Source organism: Rhinoderma darwinii, chromosome 5, assembly GCF_050947455.1.
Source record: "Rhinoderma darwinii isolate aRhiDar2 chromosome 5, aRhiDar2.hap1, whole genome shotgun sequence".
NCBI classification, from domain to species: domain Eukaryota; kingdom Metazoa; phylum Chordata; class Amphibia; order Anura; family Rhinodermatidae; genus Rhinoderma; species Rhinoderma darwinii.
Window position 1 is genome coordinate 62,921,345 of NC_134691.1, and position 27,906 is coordinate 62,949,250.

Here is a 27,906-nt window from a genome sequence, read left to right on the forward strand (position 1 = left end):
CCCATTGATGTCAATGGGAGGTCAGAGACGTAAACGCCCGAAGATAGGGCATGTCCTTTCCTTTTCCCGTGAGCCGTTTTTTCCGCTCGCGGGAAAAAATATGCCTCCACCTCCCATTGAAATCAATAGGAAGCATTTTCGGCCGTTTTTAGGCGCGTATTCCGATGCGGTTTCCGCGTCAAAAAACGTGTAAAAAAACCTCTGTGTGAGCTGACTGTTATAGTCACTGAGTTCTTCAGTACGACCCATACTTCTACAAATGTTTGTCTATGGAGATTGCATGGCTGTGTGCTTGACCCCTGGGACCCAAACTAATCATCAGAACAAAGGTGCCACGTCCCTTCAATGTTTATCCAGGTACAGCGGCCGGCTCATCTGTACACGTGGCTGTACCTGGTACTGCAGCTCAACCCGATTCAAGTGAATGAGGCTGAGCTGCAGTACCAGGCACAGCCGCATGCTAGTGTGTCATTCTGAAGATCGGCAGGGGTCTCCTGTGTTGGAGTCGGACTCCTCCCGTAATTGTGCTTCATATTGTATGATATATAGCGACACATTTTCTTGCTATTGTTATTGCTGTTGTAAAAAACACAAAATGGCAGGAAATATTCAGAAAAGTGTTCTTTGTGACTTTACCCATTTTCCCTAAATAATACAATTAATATTCATTAAACCAATGTGTTACAACATGGACGTCATACACTACCGTTCAAAAGTTTAGGGTCACTTAGAAGTTTCCTTATTTTTGCAAGAAAAGCACAGTTTTTTTCAATGAAGATAACATTAAATTAATCAGAAATACACTCTATACATTGTTAATGTGCTAAATGACTATTCTAGCTGCAAACGTCTGGTTTTTAATGCAATATCTACATAGGTGTATAGAGGTCCATTTCCAGCAACCATCACTCCAGTGTTCTAATGGTACATTGTGTTTGCTAACTGTGTTAGAAGGCTAATGGATGATTAGAAAACACTTGAAAACCCTTGTGCAATTATGTTAGCACCGCTGTAAACAGCTTTGCTGTTTAGAGGAGCTATAAAACTGACCTTCCTTTGAGCTAGTTGAGAATCTGGAGCATTACATTTGTGGGTTCGATTAAACTCTCAAAATGGCTAGAAAAAGAGAGCTTTCATGTGAAACTCGACAGTCTATTCTTGTTCTTAGAAATGAAGGCTATTCCATGCGAGAAATTGCCAACAGACTACAACGGTGTGTACTACTCCCTTCAGAGGACAGCACAAACAGGCTCTAACCAGAGTAGAAAGAGAAGTGGGAGGCCCCGCTGCACAACTGAGCAACAAGAGAAATAGACGATTAATATGGGCAAAAGCACACAGACATTGGACAGAGGAAGATTGGAAAAAAGTGTTATGGACAGACGAATCGAAGTTTGAGGTGTTTGGATCGCACAGAAGAACATTTGTGAGACGCAGAACAACTGAAAAGATGCTGGAAGAGTGCCTGACGCCATCTGTCAAGCATGGTGGAGGTAATGTGATGGTCTGGGGTTGCTTTGGTGCTGGTAAAGTGGGAGATTTGTACAAGGTAAAAGGGATTTTGAATAAGGAAGGCTATCACTCCATTTTTCAACGCCATGCCATACCCTGTGGACAGCGCTTGATTGGAGCCAATTTCATCCTACAACAGGACAATGACCCAAAGCAGACCTCCAAATTATGCAAGAACTATTTAGGGAAGAAGCAGGCAGCTGGTATTCTATCTGTAATGGAGTGGCCAGCGCAGTCACCAGATCTCAACCCCATAGAGCTGTTGTGGGAGCAGCTTGACCGTATGGTACGCAAGAAGTGCCCATCAAGCCAATCCAACTTGGGGGAGGGGCTTCTGGAAGCATGGGGTGAAATTTCTCCCGATTACCTCAGCAAATTAACAGCTAGAATGCCAAAGGTCTGCAATGCTGTAATTGCTGCAAATGGAGCATTCTTTGACGAAACCAAAGTTTGAAGGAGAAAATTATTATTTCAAATAAAAATCATTATTTCTAACCTTGTCAATGACTTGACTATATTTTCTAGTCATTTTGCAACTCATTTGATAAATATAAGTGTGAGTTTTCATGGAAAACACAAAATTGTCTGGGTGACCCCAAACTTTTGAACGGTAGTGTATGTCTCTTGAAAATATATAATAGATTCACATATATCACCAATAAATAATGAAATAATGAAAAAAAAAGTAAACACAAAAATGTACATGCAAATATTCAAGTCTTTAACCCATTACTACTTGAATTAACCGGAAAAAAGTTGCTAATGTAAACCATGAACTTAATTTTCAAAACAGCCCCGTGCCTTGTGCTTTTCTTCATTAAAGGCTTGGTTTTAATGAAACACTATGCAGTAATATATATTTTTTGTCGCCCGTTGTAATATTAGACGTGGTAATAGAAGCACATCTGCTGTGCCACAGTAGTTATTAACCAGTCACTTGGTTGAGTCTCTGAATTGTTAATTGTTTGGATATTTCATGAATATAATTGGTGACTTTGTGGAGAAGACAATGGAGTTGTCATTATTACCATTTCATTATATTATATTTATTCCTTTATTTTATCTACAAGTGTTCACAGCTGTTGAGCCCTGTGTACACCAGATTAAACAAAGAATTTGCCTATTAAAAAAGATTTATGGGTCTAACTTTTAATAATACTTGTCTGGCAGGTTTTTCAGACTATCCCCACAATAATTATCTTTGCAGTGCACATTTGTCACACTTGATTGTTTCAGATAATTCAAACGAAATGTAACACAAGACAAATACAACCAGAATAAATGTAAAATACAGGTTTCTAATGACCGTATAAATGACCTAAAGGGGTATTCCCAGAATTAACAATGATCACCTATCCACAGGATAAGCGATAATTGTCTGATCGATGGGGGCCCTACCTCTGGGCTCGACTTCAGTGAAGAGGATTTTGAACGGAGTGGCTGCCGCTCCATTCATATTTTAAGGGACTGACGGAAAAAGTTGAGTACAGCACTCGGCTGTTTCCGTCAGTCACATAGACATTGAATGTAACAGTGGGCGTCCCATTCAAGCTCCTCCTCATTGCGGACGGTGTAGTGAGGAGGAACACACCCTTATTTTTTCCTTACAAACAATCAGTTAATAAATGTTGTCATTAGGGAACTTGTGTAAAAAAGGAAAAAATAACCAGGCTGGAGACCTGCGTGTCAAATAACCCATAATGAAATGTCTCTCTAGTCCACGTTGGAGACGGCATACCTGGTTTTGTAGATAACTATACACAATATAACAGTAGGTTTTTAGAAGAGAGACATAAACTCAGCATGTTTCCCCATGTAGGTAACAGGCCCCTTCCTCTGTCATTGACTGTTACTGGTGGACTGATATGGCCATAATTCAGAGACAATGTTGTATAGATTTGTCCATTGTTAGATTCCACAGCTGTATATACTGATTTATTTTTTGTCAATAGTGGATTTTTTATACATTTTTATAGGACACTAAATATAAAGTACAATCTGGTTCAATATTAAGACTCACAAATAGTCTCTGCCTCTCGAAGTCAATCTTCGCATACCTGTCTACGCTTTGTAGCACATACACTTTATATCAATTTACAATGAAGTCCTATTTCAAAGTTCTTTTCATAGTATCGTAATGTGACATTTCCACCCAAGCTTTATCTACGAGAATATATATAGTTGTTCTTCGGGAGAAATTGGTATTAATGCCACTGTATTTTTTCTTTAATGTTTTTCAGGTTTGTCTTCCTTGCAATACTAATTCTGAGGAATATATACCATCAGTTCCTACGGTGAGATCTTCTCCTCCTAGAGCTGGTGTAGTAGCAAGGTGAGAAAATAAGCACATCTAGGCCTCTTATACACACACTTTTTTTTCTGTGTTTCAAAAATGCATGTAAAAAAAATTTATGGTGTTTTCAATATGCTTTTTTGGTGATTTTACTTTAGTGTCATTTTGTAAATGTTTATGCGCAATAAAAGGAGCTTGCTAGGTTCGACCCCAAAGAAACACAAAAAAATAAAACGCTCTGTAGGTACTTTTTCTCATATTTTACTACTGTATAGACTTTAAACTAACATGTGGCAGCAGCTTTCTTGACGGAAACTAACATGTGGTTCTTGACGGAAATAAAAATGTGCACAAAAACTGCTAGCATAATGATTCTCTAACTTTTTTCCACTGAATAAAGAATATGGTGATACATTACCTGTTTAGGTCTCTTCCTTCAGAGAAATAGATGACTGGAAATCCAAACGGAAAGCATCGCTTCCGTTTGAATTACCATTGATTTAAATGGTAATTATTTTGTTTAAGTTGGATTTAGTTTGCCTCCGTTTGCTAGATATCTGTTTGTTTGTTTGTTTGTTTGTTTGTTTGTTTGTTTGTTTGTTTGTTTGTTTGTTTGTTTTTTCATGGAAGCAAAAGTGCTGCAGACTGCACTTTTGCTTTCTGGTCTAAAACAGAGATTAAGACCTAATTCACGCGACCGTGTTCGGTGATATAGGGTCCGCATGTCGGCACGGACCGAACACAGTATCATCCCAAGAGGCCAGCCTGGATGACATCAGAGGGCCGGCCTCTTGGGATGACGCTTCATGACGAAACATCATCCCAGGAGGCCAGCTAAGTGCTGCAGTTTTCTGCAGCGGACATTCAGGGCGAAAAACTGCACCACAATTTGGTGCGGTTTTTCACCCGGAATTCCCTGCGACGCACAGGGCGGATACGCTGCATGCTCTCACGTGGTATTTCCACCCCGTGCGAACTCAGCCTAAGGCTAGGGCTACATGATGGCTTTGATGCGCACAGATTGCACGGCCAAAGATCGCTGTGTGACGCTGCCTGAATCTACAAAATGTCAATGTGGCAATGTTGCGACCAACAGGTTGCTGGATTTCTTGCGTGTGTTGTATCATGGTCGCTGCAACTTGCGGGTCGCATCGAAGACACATTGACTTTCATTACTTGCGATTCAGGCAGCGGCATACAGCGATCTTTGGCCGTGCAGCCTGTGTCGCCTTAGCCTTATTGTAACAAATAGTCCTGAACATCACATAGGTGTACATATATTAATTCCTGCAAGTAAACAATGAAGCTTCCCATTCTGTAACACAACCAGAGATCTTGAAAACAAAAACAAAAAATAATGTATATTGTAAAATGTATTTTTTATTCCACAATGTTTAAGCTTTATTTGTTAAAACCATAATACCCTTTTATTGGGCACCTCAAAGTCATTGGTTAATTGAATACAGCTTGCAATCTTGTGTAAATTTGTTCAGTTCTTGATATCCCTCCTGCAAGTGAAAGAAATGTGAGAGTCCTGTGTCTGTGCAGTTCCAGGGATTACCATCAGAATCAATAACAGTAGCATATACATCGATCAGCCATAACATTAACTGCTTAACCGGTTAAGGACTAGGCTGTTTTACAGCTAAATGACCAGAGCAAATTTCACAATTTTGCTATGCGCTTCTTTAGATGACTATAACTCAGCAGGTGAATAAAGTTCATCTTTGAATTTTACACTCTTTTTAAAGGACAGATAGGGCTTTGTTTTAGTGGCATTTGTCAGTATATATCATTTTTATTTTTTTCTCTAAAGTGGGCAAAATTGGAAAAAATGCAAGAATTTAGCAATTGCGCCAGTTTATGCTAGCATTTTTCACACACGGTATGGACCACGGACAAAATTAATCTCCTTTCACATTCTTCCACTTCTCCTGTGCATGGGGATACCAAATATGTGTGCCTTATTCACTGTGCGGGCATGTGCCAGGGCTTGGCATAAAAGGAGGCTTTTTGGCCTTTTCGGTCCAGGAATTTTGCATTTGATTTTATAGCCGCATACTGTATTCTGGGGGGCCTAATGCTGCTGAAACATTAGAAACACCCCATAAATGACTTCATTCACACAAGTAGACCCCACAAGGTTTCCTTCAAGGGGTTTATCATATTTTTAGCAAGTCCAGTTTTCTTCTGAAAGTTTCTTGAATAAGATGGAACAAAATAAAATCAGCACTTTTTTAGCAAATGCGTCAGTTTAGGCTAGTATTTTTCACACACGGTATAGACCACGGACAAAATTCATCTCCTTTCACATTCTTCCACTTCTCCCGTGCATGGGGATACCAAATATGTGAGCCTTATTCGCTGTGCGGGCATGTGCCAGGGCTTGGCATAAAAGGAGGCTTTTTGGCCTTTTCGGTCCAGGAATTTTGCATTTGATTTTAGAGCCGCATACTATTTTCTGGGGGGCCTAATGCTGCTGAAACATTAGAAACACCCCATAAATGACATCATTCACACAAGTAGACCCCACAAGGTTTCCTTCAAGGGGTTTATCATATTTTTAGCAAGTCCAGTTTTCTTCTGAAAGTTTCTTGAATAAGATGGAACAAAATAAAATCAGCACTTTTTTAGCAAATGCGTCAGTTTAGGCTAGTATTTTTCACACACGGTATAGACCACGGCCAAAATTCATCTCCTTTCACGTTCTTCCACTTCTCCCGTGCATGGGGATACCAAATATGTGTGCCTTATTCACTGTGCGGGCATGTGCCAGGGCTTGGCATAAAAGGAGGCTTTTTGGCCTTTTCGGTCCAGGAATTTTGCATTTGATTTTATAGCCATATACTGTTTTCTGGGGGGCCTAATGCTGCTGAAACATTAGAAACACCCCATAAATGACATCATTCACACAAGTAGACCCCACAAGGTTTCCTTCAAGGGGTTTATCATATTTTTAGCCAGTCCAGTTTTCTTCTGAAAGTTTCTTGAATAAGATGGAACAAAATAAAATCAGCACTTTTTTAGCAAATGCGTCAGTTTAGGCTAGCATTTTTCACACACGGTATAGACCACGGTCAAAATTCATCTCCTTTCACATTCTTCCACTTCTCCCGTGCATGGGGATACCAAATATGTGTGCCTTATTCACTGTGCGGGCATGTGCCAGGGCTTGGCATAAAAGGAGGCTTTTTGGCCTTTTCGGTCCAGGAATTCTGCACTTGATTTTATAGCCATATACTGTTTTCTGGGGAGCCTAATGCTGCTGAAACATTAGAAACACCCTATAAATGACTTCATTCACACAAGTAGACCCCACAAGGTTTCCTTCAAGGGGTTTATCATATTTTTAGACAGTCCAGTTTTCTTCTGAAAGTTTCTTGAATAAGATGGAACAAAATAAAATTAGCTTTTTTTTTTAACAAATGCGTCAGTTTATGCTAGCTTTTTCACACACAAAATGGACCACGGACAAAATTCATCGCATTTCACATTCTTCCTCTTCTCCCGTGCATGGGGATACCAAATATGTGTGCTTTATTCATGGGCATGTGCCAGGGCTTGGCATAAAAAGAGGCTTTTTGGCCTTTTCGGTCCAGGAATTCTGCACTTGATTTTATAGCCGCATACTGTTTTCTGGGGGGCCTAATGCTGCTGAAACATTGGAAACACCCCATAAATGACTTCGTTCACACAAGTAGACCCCACAAGGTTTCCTTCAAGGGGTTTATCATATTTTTAGCAAGTCCAGTTTTCTTCTGAAAGTTTCTTGAATAAGATGGAACAAAATAAAATCAGCACTTTTTTAGCAAATGCGTCAGTTTAGGCTAGTATTTTTCACACACGGTATAGACCACGGACAAAATTCATCTCCTTTCACGTTCTTCCACTTCTCCCGTGCATGGGGATACCAAATATGTGTGCCTTATTCACTGTGCGGGCATGTGCCAGGGCTTGGCATAAAAGGAGGCTTTTTGGCCTTTTCGGTCCAGGAATTTTGCATTTGATTTTATAGCCGCATACTGTTTTCTGGGGGGCGTAATGCTGCTGAAAGATTAGAATCACCCCATAAATGACTTCATTCACGCAAGCAGACCCCACAAGGTTTTCTTCAAGGGGTTTATCATATTTTTAGACAGTCCAGTTTTCTTCTGAAAGTTTCTTTTTTTTTTTTTATCAAATCTGTTTTTATTGATTAATAACAGGTACAAGGTACAGCAACTCCAAAATACAAAAGTACACAAATAGATATCTTCTGAAAGTTTCTTGAATAAGATGGAACAAAATAAAATTAGCAATTTTTTAGCAAATGCGTCAGTTTATACCAGCATTTTTCACACACGGTATAGACCACGGTCAAAATTAATCTCCGTTCACATTCTGCCACTTCTCCCGTGCACGGGGATACCAAATATGTGGCCTTATTTATCACATAGAGATGTAGGAGGGCGGAGGATAGAAGAAGATTATTTCACATATCGCTTTTTTTCAAAGCTGGTTTTACAAAACTCAACAGAGTTTCTATAACACTTCCAAAATATCTGCTCGTCCACACTTACATTCTGCTCAGGGGTGTAGAGTTGCAGAAATAAATTATTCAGGGAATTTATTAGCGGTCTTATTTTGAACAACCGATCCCGGTTTGCATCGGTACTTGGGGGGGCCTGTGCGTTGTCATTGAAGTGGAGGAACCTCATTATTGTCTCATAACGAGACCTGGGCATTACTGCAGAATATACTGGGGTGGCTTGGGCGGGTCTTGTTGACCAGTAAGACCTAATGGAGGGCTTTTTGACAATACCCATATTGTGGGTGAGCCCCAAATTTTTTTTTAATTCCTGCAAATTGGTGGGCGTCCAATCTCTGGCATGGGTGGATGAAGGTTTCTGCCTTATATATTGCGTGGCATATAAATTTGTTTCGTGGACAATCTGATTTAGGATGTCGTCCGTTATAAATAAATGGAAGTAATCCATTTGGACAAAATTTGTATTGTCCACGGTTATGCCAGGAGTGGCAGTAAATCCGTGGATTCTAGGCCCAAAAGATGGGGCAGGTGCCCATACAAGAGCCTGGACTGGAGGGACCAGGCTGTCCCGTGCTACAGCGCTACTTGGCCCTGCGCTTTCATGTTCTGCAGTTTCGACTGCATCAGGGACAACGTCCCCTGAAGATGAACCTGAAGTGACGCTGTCATCGTCACTACCTAAAACAGGTTCCATCTCGGACGCCATCTCTGATGCGGTCTCCGACTCAGACCACAGCATGGCGTATGCCTCCTCGGCGCTAAACAACTTCCTCGCCATAACGTAACTAACACTAACACTAACTAAACAAATTTTATTTTTTTTATAAAAAACACACAAACTAAGGCCCCATGCACACGACCGTGCCCGCAATTGCTGTCCGCGATCGCGGGCACGGCCGGCCGCTGACTGACAGCCGCATTTTCGGGCCGTGCTCCCATACAAAGTATGGGAGCACGGCCCGCAAAATGCGAAAGAACGGACATGTTCCATAATTCCCGGAACATTTCCACGGCACTGACACCCTTCCGTAGTGCTACTGAAAGGTGTCAGCGTTCAATGAAAGTGAATGGCTCAGTTTTTGCGGACCGCAGTTGCGGTCCGCAAAAACGGAGGTTTTTTGCTGTCGTGTGCATGGGGCCTAACTGCTATATATATCTACACTACCGCTAACAAAAAAATAAACCGCTATTGCTATATATATTATATATATGTGGATATATATATAATTATATACTCCCTACCTGCCTATTCTAATAGAATAAAAGAAAGAAAGGTAGATAGATAGAAAAAAAGATAGATGGATAGATAGATTGTATAGATAGATAGAAATCTATCTATACAGAGAATGTTTTATAGTGTAACTGTTTTTTTTTTTTTTCACTGTATTCTTCTGGCAGCAATTCTCCCGAGTCTCTTTTTCTCCTCAAACTGAAACAATATTTGAGGAGAAGAAAAGAGGCAGGAGATTTACTGCCAGAAAACTCAAAATAAAACAAATGTGGTCGCTGTGATTTTCACAGCGACCACATGTTCAGGGACCATCAGATTGGTCCCTGATACTCTGCCCAGTGCCCAGAGCTGTTGGTAACAGCGAGGGCACAGGGCTGTGTGCACGCGATCGCGGGCACAGGGCTGTGTGCACGCGATCGCGTGCACACTGTTTTATAAGCAGAAATGCATGTGATCGCTGTGATTGGTTGTCACAGCGACCACATGTTCAGGGACCATCAGATTGGTCCCTGATACTCTGCCCAGTGCCCAGAGCTGTTGGTAACAGCGAGGGCACAGGGCTGTGTGCACGCGATCGCGTGCACACTGTTTTCTATGCAGAAATGCATGTGATCGCTGTGATTGGTTGTCACAGCGATCACATGTTCAGGGGCCAAAAGATTGACCCCTGACATTCTGCCCAGTGCCCATGGCTGTTAGCAACAGCCAGGGCATAGAGCTGTGTGCACGCGATCGCGCGTGCACAGTCTCTGAAGTGCGGCCGTATATATACTATACGCCGGACTTTAGAGACCCTGACCGCTGGCCGTATATTTACGGCCAGCGGTCGGGAACCTGTTAAAGGACCAGGTCTATTTTGGCTGAGTTGTATTTTTCAATTGTACAATTTTTGGGTGTATATATTATATTGCTTAACTTTTTTATTAATTTTTTTATGGAAGGAATCGAAAAGAAACAGCTATTCCAGCATTGTTTTTCGAATTTTCATTCAAATTAATGCCATTCAATATGCGGTGTAAATAACATGTTAGGGCCGGTTCACATCAGCGTTCGCTTACCGTTCCGGGGTTCCGTCGTAGGTTTCCGTCGTAGAACCCCGCAACGGAAATTCATTCACAGCTGAGCTCCCACGGTGATCGTGCAGGCACGGCTTCTGTACCCGCACGATCACAATCACTTACATGCATGGCGGAATTCGCAAATGGCTGCCTTTCTACGCCGTGCATGTACGTGATTCTGTGACAAGGGGCTAAAACCACTAACAGGTGAAGTGAATAACATTGATTATCTTCTTACAATGGCACCTGTCAAGGTGTGGCATATATTCAAGAGGACAGTTCTTGAAGTTAATGTGTTGGAAATAGGAAAAAAGGGAAATGTAAGGATCTAAGCTACTTTGACAAGGGCCAAATTGTAATGGCTAAATGAGTGGGCCAGAGCTTCTCTGAAACAGCAGTTCTTGCAGAGTATTCCCAGTATGCAGTGGTGAGGACCTACGGAAAGTAGTCCAAGGAAGGAAAACCGGAGTTCCGGGAACAGGGTCATGGGTGCCCAAGGGTTATGTGATGCTCTGGGCAATACTCTGTGGAGAGACTTAAGACCTGGCATTCATGTGGATGTTACTTTGATACTTACCACCTACCTAAACATTGTTGCAGACCAAGTACACCCCTTCATGGCAACAGTATTGCCTACTAGCAGTGGGGGGAACATGACAAAGAGTTCAAGGTGTTGACTTGGCCTCCATATTCCCCAGATCTAGATCCGATCGAGCATTTGTAGGAGGCAGGGCCGCCATCAGGAATTTCAGGGCCCCCTACAGCTAAATTTTCTGGGCCCCCCTACCGTGGCACCGCCTGTTAACGGTACTCCGTCCAGCACTATATCATGGTACCCAGGGCCGCCATCAGGGGGGGTATTAGGGGTACTGATGTAAGAGGCCCGGCCAAACCTAATTGAAAGGGGGGCCCGGCAAACTGCCGCGACTTGCCTTTTTGTAGAAAAAAAACAGGCCTCTGCAATAAGGCCCGTTTTTTTCACCAAAAGAATGTCATGAGCTGCGGGCCCCCCTTTCAATTAGGTTTGGCCGGGCCTCTCACATCAGTGCCCCTAATACCCCCCCTGATGGCGGCCATGGGTAGCATGGGGGCCGTCAAACACCGCCGCCCATGCGACCGATCGCGCGCACCCGCAAACTCCCGCGCATGCGCACCCGCGACCGCCTGGAACCGCGCACCGAATTTTGAGGCAGATTTTCACCTGCCCACACTATCTTGCCGCGTTTTTTGCCCGCGGCGATTGAGGACAGCAGACAAAAAACGCAGGGAAAAATGCATTTTCTGCTTCCCATTGATTTTGATGGGAGGTCAGAGGCAGAACCGTGGCAAGAAAGGACGTGCTGCTTTTTCTTTTTTCCGAGACTGGCTCCCATTGATTTCAGATTAAATCAATGGGAGGCGGTTTTGGAAGTTGTTTGGTGCTGATTCTGACGCAGTGTCCGAGTCAATATCAAGGCCCAAAAACTCTGTGAACTGGGCCTTATTGTTAGGGCTTATTCAGACGAACGTGTAATACATCCGTGCAACGCGCGTGATTTTCACACGCCTCGCACGGATCTATGTTACTCTATGGGGCCGTGCACACTGTCCGTGAGTTTATCGCAGCATGTGTCCGCTGCGTAAAACTCACGACATGTCCGATATTTGTGCATTGTTCGAGCATCACGCACCCATTGAAGTCAATGGGTGCGTGAAAATCACGCCCAGCACTTCCGCAGCAGTATAAACTATGAATGAAAACAGAAAAGCACCACGTGCTACAAACAGAGTGTCATAATGATGGCGGCTGCGCGAAAATCACGCAGCCACGCATCATACGCTGCTGACACACGGAGCTGTTATGGACCTTTTGCATGCGCAAAACGCCATGTTTTTGCGCGCGCAAAAAGCACACGCTCGTGTAAATCCGGCCTTAGGGTAGGAACACACTAGGCGTGAACACTGCGGATTTTACGCAACAAATTTTATTGTGGAAAATCCGCAGCGTATTACAGTCGCAGCAGAGTGGGTGAGATGTGAACAAATCTCATCCACACGCTGCAAAAAAAATGGACCTGCAGTGTGGCTTTTTAAGCCGCAGCATGTCCATTTATTCTGTGAAATCGCTGCTCCTCTGTTTGCGGAAATGCTGCGGTTCTGCCGCAAAAATCACAAATGAGAAAAAAAAAGGCACTTTTTTAAATTTATAAAAAAGTTTAGACTTGCCCCGGCCATAGTCCTGGTGACGCGATCCTCTATTCTTAGCGCAGCTCGGCCTCCTGTCATGACGTTTCATCCCATGTGACCGCTGCAGCAGTCACATGGTCTACAGCGTCATCCCAGGAGGCGGGGCTACGTTCAGAAGAGAGAGACGCGTCACCTAAACTACGGCCAGGGCAAGTCTAAACTTTTTTTTTCCCTGCAGGATTCCCGCAGCGGACATGCCTCACCAAACCTGCGCCACTATTTGGTGCGGTTTTGCTGTCGGAATTCCCTGCGGCTACCGGGGCGGATAAGCTGTGTAGTTTTACTCAGCATATCCGCCTAGTGTGTCCCTTATGATGTCGCTCCTGGAGCTGCTGCCGCTCTCTAAATAGGCAGTTGGTCCAGTAGAATTTGGAATTATTTTTTTTTGAGAACCAGCTTAAAAAAATACAAAACTTTTGTGTTAGGGCCTGTTCACATCACCGTTCGCTTCCGCTCCAGGGTTCCATCTGAGGTTTCCGTCGGGTGAACCCCGCAACGGAAAGTGACAGGACAGCTTCCGTTTCCGTCACCATTAGCGCAGTCGACTGTGCTATTGATTCCGTCCGAAAACCAGCCGGAATGGTGACGAACGGAAACCATTAGCGATGTTTCCGTCACCATTGAGATCAATGGTGACTGAAACGGAAGCTGTGCTGTCACTTTCCGTTGCGGGGTTCACCCGACAGAAACCTCAGACGGAACCCCGGAGCGGAAGCGAACGGTGATGTGAACAGGCCCTAACACAAAAGTTTTGTATTTTTTTAAGCTGGTTCACAAAAAAAAAAAGAAAAAATTCTACTGAACCAACTGCCTATTTAGAGAGCGGCAGCAGCTCCAGGAGTGACATCATAAGGAACACACTAGGCGGATATGCTGAGTAAAACTACACAGCTTATCCGCCCCAGTAGCCGCAAGGAATTCCGACAGCAAAACCGCACCAAATAGTGGTGCAGGTTTCATAAGGCGTGTCCACTGCGGGAATCCTGCAGGGAAAAAAAAGTTTAGACTTGCCCCGGCCGTAGTCCTGGTGACGCATCTCTCTCTTCTGAACGTAGCCCCGCCTCCTGGGATGATGCTGTAGACCATGTGACTGCTGCAGCCGTCACATGGGATGAAACGTCATGACAGGAGGCCGAGCTGCGCTAAGAATAGAGGATCGCGTCACCTAAACTACGGCCGGGGTATGTCTAAACTTTTTTATTAATTTAAAAAAGTACCTTTTTTTTTCTCATTTGTGATTTTTGCGGCAGAATCGCAGCATTTCCGCAAAAAAGGAGCGGCGATTCCACAGCATAAATGGACATGCTGCGGCTTAAAAAGCCACACTGCAGGTAAATTTTTTTTGCAGCGTGTGGATGAGATTTGTTCAAATCTCATCCACTCTGCTGCGACTGTTAGGGTATGTTCACACGAGGGCGTCCGTTACGGCTGAAATTACGGGGATGTTTCAGCCTGAAAACATCCCCGTAATTTCAGCCGTACCGGCATGTGCAGGCGCTTGAACGCCGCGTCAATTACGGGCGTAATTAGCGCTGCTATTCATTGGAGTCAATGAATAACGGCTCTAATTACAGCCAAAGAAGTGACAGGTCACTTCTTTGACGCGGGCGTCTATTTACGCGCCGTCTTTTGACAGCGGCGCGTAAATATACGCCTCGTGTGAACAGACAAACGTCTGCCCATTGCTTTCAATGGGCAGATGTTTGTCAGCGCTATTGAGGCGCTATTTTCGGGCGTAATTCGGGGCAAAAACGCCCGATTTACGTCTGCAAATAGGCCGTGTGAACATACCCTAATACGCTGCGGATCTTCCACAATAAAATGTGTTGCCTAAAATCCGCAGTGTTCATGCCTAGTGTGTTCCTATCCTAAGGCCAGATTCACACGAGCGTGTGCTTTTTGCGCGCGCAAAAAACGTGGCGTTTTGTGCATGCAAAAGGTCCATAACAGCTCCGTGTGGCAGCAGCGTATGATGCGCGGCTGTGTGATTTTCGCGCAGCCGCCATCATTATGACACTCTGTTTGTAGCACGTGGTGCTTTTCTGTTTTCATTCATAGTTTATACTGCTGCGGAAGTGCTGGGCGTGATTTTCATGCACCCATTGACTTCAATGGGTGAATGATGCGCGAACAATGCACAAATATCGGACATGTCGTGAGTTTTACGCAGCGGACACACGCTGCATGAAACTCACTGACAGTCTGCACGGCCCCGTAGAGTAACACAGGTCCGTGCGAGGTGCGTGAAAATCACGGACAGTCTGCACGGCCCCATAGAGTAACATAGGTCCGTGAGAGGCGAGTGAAAATCACGGGCGTTGCACGGATGTATTACACGTTCGTCTGAATAAGCCCTAACAATAAGGCCCAGTTCACAGAGTTTTTGGGCCTTGATATTGACTCGGACACTGCGTCAGAATCAGCACCAAAAAACTTCCAAAACCGCCTCCCATTGATTTAATCTGAAATCAATGGGAGCCAGTCGCGGAAAAAAGAAAAAGCAGCACGTCCTTTCTTGCCACGGTTCTGCCTCTGACCTCCCATCGAAATCAATGGGAGGCAGAAAATGCATTTTTCGCTGCGTTTTTTGTCTGCTGTCCTCAATCGCCGCAGGCAAAAAACGCAGCAAAAAAACGCGGCAAGATAGTGTGGGCAGGTCAAAATCTGCCTCAAAATTCTTTAAGGAATTTTGAGGCAGATTTTTTTTCTGCCTGCAAAATACTCTGTGTGAACAGGGCCATACATAATCAGCACTTTGAGAAATTTTACTCACTGTGTCAGAAGAACTGCTCCCACTCCAGTCCTCGTCAGGCGATGTTTTCGGTCCAGATGTCGTCCTTCAACTCCAGGCTCCAGAAAATTAATCGACGAACTCCTGCCGCCGCGCAACAACTGGACTCCTCCTCCTTCTCCACCTCCCTCAAGAGCGTAGCTACGTAAGGAGAGGGGGAGGAGGAGGTGGAGGAGGCGGAGGCGGGCCAGCAGGTAAGTAGTCTGTGCGCCAGGGATGTTCGGGGATGTTCTTGTGGTGCGGGCACGAGCAGGTTGCGCGCCGGCAAGCCCGGTCGTTCGCGCGCGGGCGCGCGCCTGCGGACCTTCGCGCGCGCTTGTGCGGTCGAGCGGGTGTGCGTTTGCGGTCCAGCGCGCGCAAGCGGGCGGTGTTTTACGAGAGGGGGGCCTGCAGCTCACGTCGGTGTTTTACGAGAGGGGGGCCCGCAGTTCACGACATTGTTTTGGTGAAAAGAACAGGCCCCATTGCAGGGGCCTGTTTTTTCTACCAAAGGCAAGTCGCGGCAGTTGCCGGGCCCCCCTTTCAATTAAGTTTGGCCGGGCCCCCTACAGTAGTACCCCTAATACCCCCCTGATGGCGGCCCTGGTGGGAGGTGCTGGAAAAACAATTCTGATCCATGGAGGCCCCACATCAAAACTTACAGGACTTAAAAGATCTGCTGCTAACGTCTTGGTGCCAGATACAGCAAAACACCTTCAGAGGTCTTGTGGTCCATGCCTCCACCGGTCAGAGCTGTTTTGGCAGCATGAGAGGACCTACACAATATTAGGCAAGTAGTTTTAATGGTGTGGCTGATCAGTGTATAGGGCTTAAGACCCAGAGTGGTCAGCTCTAAACACAGTGTTATCCTACTGCTGAGCTTTATCAATCCAATGTCAGGGGCTTATTTAAAATACTCAGGATTTGCAGGACTTGAACATGGAAGCTGCTAAATGTTCTATGTACAGATTTATCTTGCAAAAACATTTAAATAAGAAACGTTCTCTCATTTCCCTAGCAGAAAGCCTCGTGGTGAAGGCAAGAAATGCCGCAAGGTGTATGGAATGGAGAACCGAGACAAGTGGTGCACGGCCTGCCGCTGGAAAAAAGCTTGTCAGAGATTTTCTGACTGAATGCAGCTCCAATCCTACCTCCATCAGACGCAATGATGAACTGCACTCACGGCGTAATGTACATGGTCTAGATTAAGCTCATCCAGAGTTGGTCTAAGGATTTGTACTCCACTGGATCATCAGGGAACATATTGCATGATGATTAATGGACTCTGTACAACTCAGCTTTTTTAAAAATTTACAAAAAGTTTCTTCATGCATTTCTAAAATTTTTCATCCTTGATACAAGCAAAAAAGTTACTGAAAGCAAATTTACTTTTCCTTTTTTATACAAAACCACCCAAACTCTTTTCTTTAGGATTAATCATTCTTGATGTAAAAGAAGAACATAAAGCAATCTTAAAATAATGAATATTTACAAGAATGGGAAGACATGCCAAGCCAAAGCTAATGGCTGGTCTTGTGCAAAAAGACATTCAGCTTCTGGTAGAAGATAAAGCATTTACCAGACTATACAAGACAAAAAATAATGTATTGAAAAGTGGACATTCAGCATATCCTCGGGCAGTGCCATTCTGTGATATGTATGTTCCTTCTGATGGCACTTAATATGTTTGTGACCATATGTACTTACATTGTGACCACAATTCTTCCATAAGTGCTCTTTAATGTGGACTGTTTTCTATGAGCTAGTCATGCCGATAGTACTGACTTGAACTGTTATCCATATTATATGAGAGGCGCTTTTAGTGTAGAGGATATGTGAGGCCTTGTGTCCACCAATGGTCCAGTTGTAGTGCACTTTGTTTCACAGAAACATGTTTTATATGATTTTAGATTTTTCTACGAAATATCACCTACTCATAATGAAGGTAGAGATTTCGATGACAACCAATAGCCTGTTAGTTAACAGAACGAACACTAATATATGAGACGCCAACTGCCTCATGTCTCGCATTCTTCATAGTCTGCAAACTGGATCTATTCCCTATATCTTCCTTCTTTGTATGTAACAATCCCACATTAATTTTATACTGTGAGTAATATATAAACGATATAATACGTGTTACTTTAAAAAAAAAAGCCAGAGCTGTGCCCATAATCTACAGGTATCCCTGCATCAACTTAATATCATTCACTAAAAATCCAAATTGTATTTGCCGACACGTAAGACACAGACTCCATAGAAAGCTATTATGACCAAACAGCAGTCAATGGAGGTCAGTGAACTTCCATATAAACAGTATTAGTGTTGTGTGTTAGTGCTGTGTAAATCCTGTAATCCATGTTTCTTTAATGGGTATTTGATGTGGACTATTGTAATTGTTGCACATCTTCATCCCCTTCATTTGCTGATCTACGCACAAACAGAATTTGACACACACAAATGCACTATATGCATTTTGGCAGTAGAACTCAATGAGGAAAGGGAAGAACAGAAAAGATTACAAAAAGACAATAAATTACCACAATACAAATAAAATAGAACCTGGACAATGGTCAGTACAAATATGATGCTAAACAAAGATCACTTTGGCAATGGTTATATGGCATATTCAATGTTTTTTTTTTCAAGGTGTCCTATTCATATTGTTCAATTCTTGTTGTTATTCTTGAGTAATTGTCTAGGTGCATTATAAGATTGTTGGACCTGCATTCAATGTTCCTTTTGGCCTCCAGGTAGGTGTAGTTCTCACAAAAAGGCATTTCTAAATTGTAGAGAATAGAAGTGTATCTTAACATTTACAGGGCAGTCAATATAGGGGCAACCATGCAGACCTCCAGGGTTTACTTTATGCCATTAGTGAACAGTGGGGTCATGTATGTATAAGTGTATATTATATAACGTATAATAATATCCTTTCTCAAGAAGCCAGAGCTCTGGCGGACTTGGATTCATCGAAATGGACTCCATCTAATAGTACATTTCCTCAGTGCCAGGGGGCATGTAATACTATATTATCCCTGTGCCCACTACAGGGGAAATGTATGAATAGCTGAAGCTTTTGAAGAGGTTGTTGTAATTTTGCTTTCTACCTGCTCTTTTCTCATTCATTTCTAGGTGAAATTTTCAGCCAACTGCAACTTCCCCACCAAAATCAGCTGCTTGCTGTTGGCTCTCTTATTAAAGGGGTTGTCTGGGATGAGAAAGACGCTTAATTACAGAAACTATATTTGTGAATTGTTTCTGCAGTAACCCCTTTTCATACAATCTTTAATATGTAACATGTTAGCAATTACTGTCTACATATACACATATTAGTGCCTATACAAGCCTGAATGCTCCATATGACTACCACATATGTAAAGGAAATGTGGCCAGGATTATTAAATACATGGTGTAAATATAGTAGCACTCTTATCGAAGAAATAAGGAGCGCAGATAGGGAATTTGGAGTTTTGTTTGTCTGATTCAGTCCAAATGTTTGTTATGTCTTTTCATCTTTGTCTGTGGAAAATGTATTGGATTTCTTAGGGGCCTTACAGAAATATAGACAATTATGGTGGCCATCCTTATTTCTTAGCTTACGGAAACCAGAAGAAATGGTAGCACATATCTGTACATGCCATCAGCACTAGTATAGGCGGTGACACATCCAGGTTCACAAGATCATGGAGATCAGGATCTGCCACCCACTTCCAGTGGCAACCTTTGCGTGGCATGGATAAAAATATGAATTAGGGAGCCTGAATGAATGATTGCTGTGGGGAAGTGCGGCCTTGCCAGAGTTTACAATTTACACGGAGTTTGCAAATAGAATTAGAGTTTTTGCCTTTACCATTTTCTGCAATCATTAGTGAATTGCACATGATATTAATTATATCAGTATTTTGCACTTTTTTTTTTACTTTCTTTAAAGTTTTGCAGCTCTACTTTCTGTTATTTTCAAATATCGAAAAATGGGCAAGAGGCTATTAGGCAATAATCATACTTTACACACTCTCCTTTGATTTCTGGTAATTCTGTGTTAGCCATGGCAACAAAAAATATATCAATCCATTAATCAATATGCTACACTGATGAAAGCCAACATCTCACTTTGAGTAATTGTGTGTTTGTGCTCTTTTCAGCATTTAATTATTATTTAATCATTTAATTATTAAAGGCTATGTAAACCTTTGAAAGGGATTTTTTTTATATAAAAGGGTCGATCGGTGTGTTTGGTGAAACTTTATAATTCGTTTTTATTAAAATTAATTTAACTTCTTGAGATACAGCTGCTTTGTATTCTCTATATAGAGCAGTTGTATAGTTCGCTAAGACCTGAATCTGTCAGTCCCGTGGATCTGATGGGTTCAGTGTCAGCGGGTCCTGCGTGTCTCTTAGATGTAATCTATTACATCTAAGTTATGAACTTGGACCCGCTGTCACTGAACTTGTCAGTCCTGCGGACCTGACGGGAACAGGATTTAGCGAACGATACAGCTGCTTTGAATACAGAATACAAAGCAGCTGTATCTAAAAAAGCAAAAATAATTTTTAATAAAAAATCATTTTTAATACAAACTAATTATAAAGTTGCACCAATCACACTGATTGACCTTTTTATTAAAAGAAAAAAATCCCTTCAAAAGGCTTACGTAGCCTTTAAACCCATAACCACCTTGACATTAAAAGTAAAAACTGTAAAGAAAAAAAAAAGTGCTATTTAAATGAAAGGATTATCACATTTAACTATGCAAATTATTCTATTATCCCACATGATAGAACCAATTAATGAATATTGGAGAATTTTTACTTATTACGTTCCCAAGACTCTTGTTTTATTATTGTTGTCTTAAAATCATTAGATAGACTTAATTGTTTGATATTTATGTTACCATAGAGATTCCTCCATTTTTCATTGAAGTACCATACCATACATGCATTGCTTATAATATATGTGTGGATGCGTTGAATTAGTGTTTATATGTTACATGTTAACATGTAGTTTACATTTGTGAATTACAAGTTATAGAGCAGAAAACAAAGACAGGTGAGCAAAAATCAAGGGCCAGAATAGCCATTTTACTATGTATCGGTACCAGTTATTTTGTTGTTGACTGTAAAAGTTACATGTCTGTAAATCTCAAGTATAATATAGAATATTTATTATAAGATAGTAATTGAATAGAAGCAGATTCTGTAGCTAAGGAGAAAGAGGTCCCATGGGCGGTGTTAGCCTATGCAAGTATACTTTCCTCCACAAGCACCACAGCATTAGCCAACAAAGAAGAAGGAAAATGTCCCAAGGGTCATGTAACCCTTCTCCCCTAAAGTTGGGAAGAGAGTATGTAAGCAAGTAGGTCCTCCTATCCCGGAATATAGGGTTGTTGTGACATGAGCCAACATTAGGTGAGGGGCACATAGTGGCAAGTGATTGGCTCCAAAGCGCTCCAAATGGTGTTGAATTCTGCTGGACCTTTAAGACCCATTATAGTGTTAGAGTCTGGACACATCGGAGGATCATCTGGTTCTCTGATGGGCCAAGTCTGACTCTGTAGGCCACACTCTATGTGTGCCAATGTTAAGACTAGTTTACTGCTGCAATCAGATGTGAAGGATCTGTATATTTAGTGCCAAGAACTACATAAAATTCCATCAGGACACAGTGGGGAAATTTTTGTTGGGAAAGTTTTATCTTCTTTGTCTTAATGGGATCCAATCCAGTTCTTGGTATAATGTGTACAGCTCCTGCATAAACTCATATTACACCTTGACTTTATCTGTTAAGTTCGATATTAAATTCTTCATTAAAGTTTTAGGTCTCATGCACATGGCAAAGCTGTAAGCGCAGAGCTTGTATGAAAGAAAATGGAGTCCTCCATATGGGATTATATTCTCCCCTAGAAGCAATGTCCCTAATGGAGAATATCTCCATAATACAGCATGCAATGGAACATGCCACATTTTTTTTCTCTCATGGATTCCGTATAAATCCATGAAAACAAAACATCTGCTCTTTTCTGTATAAAATCGGAAGCATAAAAAGGTACAGAAGAAAGAAGGGACAGATTATGATTAATCCTGTAGAAAAATAAATAAATGTATCACTACAGAACTGATATAAACTTGGCATCAATTTAAGTTAGGCCATTTTCACATCTGCATTGGAGGCTCTATTAGGGGCCTCCGACACAGATCTTGCCGATAATATTGGAAACATGGCTACTGGCTATTATTTCCGATAAAACAGCGGACACCATGACGGAAACTTGATGGAACCTCTTAATGGGGTTATTTGGGAATGGGACGGTTTTTCATACTGATAACCTATGGTCAGAGTGGTCAGAGCATTCTGCTTCCAGCACCGACCACTGCAAAACTTCCAGATCGGGGTCCGGGTGTTGGACCCTCACCGATCATATACTGATGACCTAGCCTGTCGACAACCCCCTTAAAGTGAATGGGTTCCGTTGAGCGCCGATAATGTCTGCTATGTAACGGAATCGGCACACCGGGTATTTTCGTTGTTCTGCTCCACACAGAGCAGGAGCAGAACAACGGAAACACCGATGTAGATGTGAACATGCCCTTAGATTTGTCATCATGCAAAAAATAGTCACTTAGCTGAATGGATTTCTTTGTAGCAGAGATTTCTATATCTGAAATAGAAGTTTAAAGAGTAAAGCAGTTTGGCAGTTGTAAATTCATGCCACTTACCATTTCTGCCTGCATTATTGCCATGCCATATGTATGAGACCTAGATCAGATTTAAAAAATAAATTAATCTGGATGAAGAGCCTTTGTCTTCCTACACCTTGCAAAAAAATATAACAGACTATTCTTATACATAATAACCAAGAAACATTCCAAACTATGAAATACAATTTCTAATTCTCTGCCTGTAACCTACCTCTGTCTTGTGCGCCAAGTACTGCACCTTGTATACAATAACTTCAAAATGTCAATATGCCAAACACTGCATTGAATGTAAAGTAACTAAAATGAAAAAAATTGAATTTTTATTTTGCGTTTGAGGATTCTGATAGCATTTTACCAAAATCTGACCCTAGCAGTATTTTATGAATAATTGATTATATACCAGACAGAGACGGACTAAGGATATGAGAAGATTTATAATGATTTTGAATGCAGAAAGTTCTATGTGCACAGTAATTATATATACAGTATATCTATCCCTTTACATTATAGTTGTATATTGTATGTGATACTAATGCTATGTGTGGATTCTTATAAAATACCATAAAAATCCACCTTAAATGTAAATTCTTACATGTTATTTTATTCTTTATATAATAAATATACTTCCATTTGCACTAAACTGTGTCAAATCCTGGGAACTCTACTATGTTTACCTTACAGCCCCTGCAGCGGTCACATGCCGTTCAGTGATTGGCTGCAACACCACGTGACCAATGAACGGCATGTGACCGGAGCAGGAGCTTGCAGGGCCGCTGCAATGGAGCAGTGGGAATTAAGTAGTGAGTATTGCATAGTTTATTATCTTATACCATTACCTGCTCTAAAAAAATTGTTGAAAAGCCCCAGATAACCCCTTTAAACGAATGCCATAATACCCTATGGGTGACGGATGCCACTGTTATCCATCACCCATAGGCTGTTATGGTATCCATTTAACATATACATTATGAAAAAGTATTGAAAAGACCATGACGTAAACATTTTACAAAGGCCTGTGACGCATGACATACAGTGGCATACATCACCAGAAGGCTTGCATGTTACAAAACCATAATTTATTTTAGCAGGATCCAGTTGTATAGAATAGCATGGTTTACTATGCTATTTTATGCTTCAAAAGGTATACCAATGTATGCCAGCCTGACGGAGGCCAAAAAGACACTCTTTTGGCCTCTTTCGGGCTAATGGAGCCCTATAGACACATTTAGCGTGTATGTCGGGAGTTTTAATGACGTACACGCTAAACTTCGGGAGCAAACGTGATGTAGTACAGACTGCAGTATTCCTTAGTCTGTCGCTTTCCAGCTGTTGCAAAACTACTGCTCCCTATGGCTGTAAGTTCTGCAACAACTGGAGAGCTACAGGTTAGAGATCCCTACCCTACTATAACAAATTATCAAAGTTTGTGACAATAATCTTTGACGTTTTGAAAACAATTGGGCAAAAACTCAATATTTGGTAGTCATCTGATATTTTTCTTTGTAAGACAATGCAAGTACGTTTTTGCTGTAAACAGAACTTTTTTCATAGTAAATAGTAAAACTATTTTTTTTTTTAGATATTTATTATTTAACAACATTGTTATTAAATACTGGAGAGTTTGTTGGACCAGGGAAATATTGGACTCCATGCTGCTTAGCGTTTATGTTAGTTCTGATTTGCTTGGGGAACAATGCTGTCTTTTGGGTTGGTTATTCAGAAGTCACAATGTCATCTGCCAAAGTCACAGGCTCCTAGGTGAACACTCCAGGGGAGATAGCAATAGATTTTTGTCATTAATTCTTGTAATTGAATTTTAAAATATCTTCGGGAGTAGGGGACCTTCTTTATTCTTCCGGAGTAGCCCCCCTGAGACGGACTGTACCATAAATAATTTACTGTGCTTGTTTTTTAAGCCATAAACATTTCATGTAGTACTTTTACATGCTATGTCACATTTGCACAAAATTATCTACTTATTATTATCATTGTTATTGGAATTGCATAAGAGACAAAATAAAGAATGTACTGGCCTTTATATATTAGTAAGATGTGTATGCATACCTAAACGGGGAAAAATGGATGGCACCACCTCGAAAAAGTTAAGACTGGGGCACACATAATGGCAAAAATACAAATAGGAATAGACAAAAAAAAAACAAAAAGGCATTCGCCAGGCACACAGTGAAAATATCATATATCATATTAACAAGTGAAAACATAATTAAAAACGAGACCCTAGAAAACACCCCTATACCACAGGTAATATTTCCAAAATTTATTAGTTTAAATTGGGATCCAAATCTCTATTAACAATATAAGCCACACTCAAGTCAGTAATCTGACCACAATATACAGAAAAATATCTTCTAAAGTGCATTGTGCATTCCTAGATACAATAATGTTAATCAATGTGACAAAAAGTAATAAATCAAGTGCATATGCAAATACTAATAAAAAAGAGAAGGGTCCCAGAACCATGTGGAAAAATGCATGCACGCAACAAGGCACGCATGTAAATATAATGCAGAACGTCGGAATGGCAGAGCGCCAACAAACATGAATGTTGACATTAAAGAGAACTTGTCACTAGGTTTGGAACCACCAGCATGTCGTTATGCATCTGGGCTTTAGTGTTCCAAACGGCCCACATAAAAAACTACAGTTTCAGGAATAGTAAATTATAACTTAATTACTAAATTCATCCAGTAGGTGGCATCAGCACAAGCCTGCATATGTATCAATGTATAGCATATGATGTTAAATACGCAAAACATTGCATTTCAATCTGTAGAAAACAATTTTAATAACAAATAGCAGATAAAGGCTATATTTGGCACACACTGTCATAAGAATATACCTATAAATGTTTATTAAATGTCACTAATATTTTTATTTACCCTAAAGGGTTTGTCCAGTTAAGGGGCTGTTTTTTTATACTGATAACCTATCCACAGGATTGGTCATCAGTATATGATCGGTGGGCGTCCGACACCCCGCACCAATCAGCTGCTACGGCTGCCTTCGGGCGGCAGAAGCAATGCAGGGTCGGGCCCAAAAGCTATGAAGGGTCGGTGCGGAAGCAGAGGGCTCCGACCACTGTATAGCAGCGTGCTGGAGTACTGCAGCTCTGCTACAATTCAAGTGAATAGCAGCAGAGCTGCAGTAACCCAGCACGGCCACTATACAGCGGTTGGAGCCTTCTGCTTTCAGAGCCGACCCTGCATAGCTTAATGTACCGCTCTCCAGCCCTTCTGCAAACAAATTGCCTTCTGTTACAGGCAAACATGTCAAATATTGACTCCTCAGTCCACAGCACCTGCTGCCATTTTTCTGCACCCCTGTTCCTATATTTTCGTGCATAGTTGAGTCGCATAGCCTTGTTTCCACGTCGAAGGTATGGCTTTTTGGACGCAATTATTCCATGAAGACCACTTCTGGCCAGACTTCTCCCAACAGTAGATGGGTGTACCTGGCTCCCACTGGTTTCTGCCAGTTACATAGTACAGGCTCAAAAAAGACACATGTCCATCAAGTTCAACCAAGGAATGGGAAAGGGAAGGGGAAACATTTCTACACATAGGAGCTAATACTTTTTTGTTCTAGGAAATTATCTAACCTATTTTAAAGCCATCTACTGTCCCTGCTGTGACGGCTCCTGCGGTAGGCTATTCCATAGATTCACAGTTCTCACAGTAAAGAAGGCTTGTCGCCTCTGCAGGTTGAACCTTTTTTTCTCCAGACGGAGAGAGTGCCCCCTTGTTTTTTGAGGGGGTTTTACATGGAACAGGATTTCACCATATTTTTTGTATGTGCCATTAATATATTTATATAAATTAATCATGTCCCCCCTTAGTCGTCTTTTTTCAAGACTAAATAGGTTTAATTCTTTTCATCTTTCCTCATAACTTAGATTCTCCATGCCCCTTATTAGCTTCGTTGCTCTTCTTTGTATTTTTTCCAACTCCAGGGCATCCTTTCTATGAACTGTAGCCCAGAACTGAACTGCATATTCTAGATGAAGCCTCACTAATGCTTTGTAAAGTGGTTATATTACATCCCTGTCCCGCGAGTCCATGCCTCTTTTAATACACGACAATATCTTGCTGCCCTTTGAAGCAGCTGATTGACACTGCATGCTGTTATTTAGTTTATGATTTACAAGTACACCCAGATCCTTCTCAACAAGTGAATCCCCCAGTGTAGCTCCCCCTAGGACATATGATGCTTGCAGGTTGTTGGTACCCAGATGCATAACTTTACATTTATCTACATTAAACTTCATGTGGACGCCCAAACACTAAGTTTGTTTAAATCCGCTTGCAATTCATGAACATCTTCCATAGTCTGAACTATATTACATAGCTTGGTGTCATCTGCAAAAATAGAAATAGTGCTATTAATCCCATCCTCTATATCATTAATAAATAAGTTGAATAATAGTGGTCCCAGCACTGAACCGTGGGGTACACCACTTATTACCGGGGACCATTCAGAGTAGGAATCATTTACCACAACTCTCTGGATACGGTCCTTGAGCCAATTCTCAATCCAATTACAAACTATATTTTCTAAACCTATAGTCCTTAATTTACCCATTAGACGTCTATGAGGGACAGTGTCAAATGCCTTTTCAAAGTCCAAAAACACTATATCCACAGCGGCCCCTCTGTCTAGGCTTCTGCTCACCTCTTCATGAAAACAAATCAGGTTAGTTTGACAACTTCTGTCCTTAGTAAAACCGTGCTGGTTGTCACTTATAATACTATTTTTTGTCACATAATCCTATACATAGTCCCTCAATAGCCCCTCAAACATTTTCCCCACGATGGATGTTAAGCTTACTGGTCTATAATTACCCGGGGAAGACCTAGAGCCCTTTTTGAAAATAGGCACCACACTTGCCCTGCGCCAGTCCCTTAGCCCTATACCAGTCACTAGAGAATCTCTGAATATTATGAAAAGGGGGACAGAAATAACTGAACTAAGCTCTTTAAGAATTCTAGGGTGTATCCCATCTGGTCCCGGGGCCTTGTGCACATTTATTTTATTTTATTTAGCTTGGACCATATCTACATTCATCCAATTCAGTATATCAACTGATATATTAACAGCACTGGCACCGGCTACATCAGCTGCTCTTTCTTCTGTTGTATATACAGAGCTAAAGAACCCATTTAGTAACTCTGCCTTCTCTTGATCCCCTGTGACCAACTCCCCATTACCACTATCTAGGGGTCCTACATGTTCAGACCTTGGCTTTTTTGCATTTATATACTTGGGATTTGTTTTACTATCCTTGGCCACCTGCCTTTCATTTTGTATTTTTTCTAATTTTATTACATTTTTACTGATTTTAAGCTCTTTATATTTTACAAAAGCTACAGATGTACCCTCAGATTTGTATTTTTTAAATGCCCTTTTTTTGGCATGTATTGCCCCTTTCATAGAAGGTGTAAGCCATGTGGGATTTAATTGTAGTCGTTTATACTTGTTACCTATAGGAATAAATTTTGCACTATAATTACCCAAAGTAGATTTGAAAATCTCCCATTTATCATTTGTCCCATTATTTGACATTAGTTCTTC

The 27,906-nt window shown here is 41.7% G+C and overlaps 1 protein-coding gene across 2 annotated transcripts in view; it reads left to right on the forward strand.

Moving 5' to 3' along the window:
- Window positions 1-19,813, forward strand: part of ZNF704 (zinc finger protein 704) — a 77,787-nt gene extending 57,974 nt beyond the window's left edge. Inside the window, exons 7-8 of one of the 2 annotated variants that reach the window (XM_075828149.1) lie at window positions 3,753-3,844; window positions 16,637-19,813. In XM_075828149.1, coding sequence (XP_075684264.1) covers window positions 3,753-3,844; window positions 16,637-16,751 — 207 coding nt within the window. In that variant the 3' untranslated portion in view covers window positions 16,752-19,813. The remainder of the gene's footprint in view (window positions 1-3,752; window positions 3,845-16,636) is intronic. The other variant, XM_075828150.1, reaches the window with a different exon arrangement.
- Window positions 19,814-27,906: the final 8,093 nt, after the last annotated feature.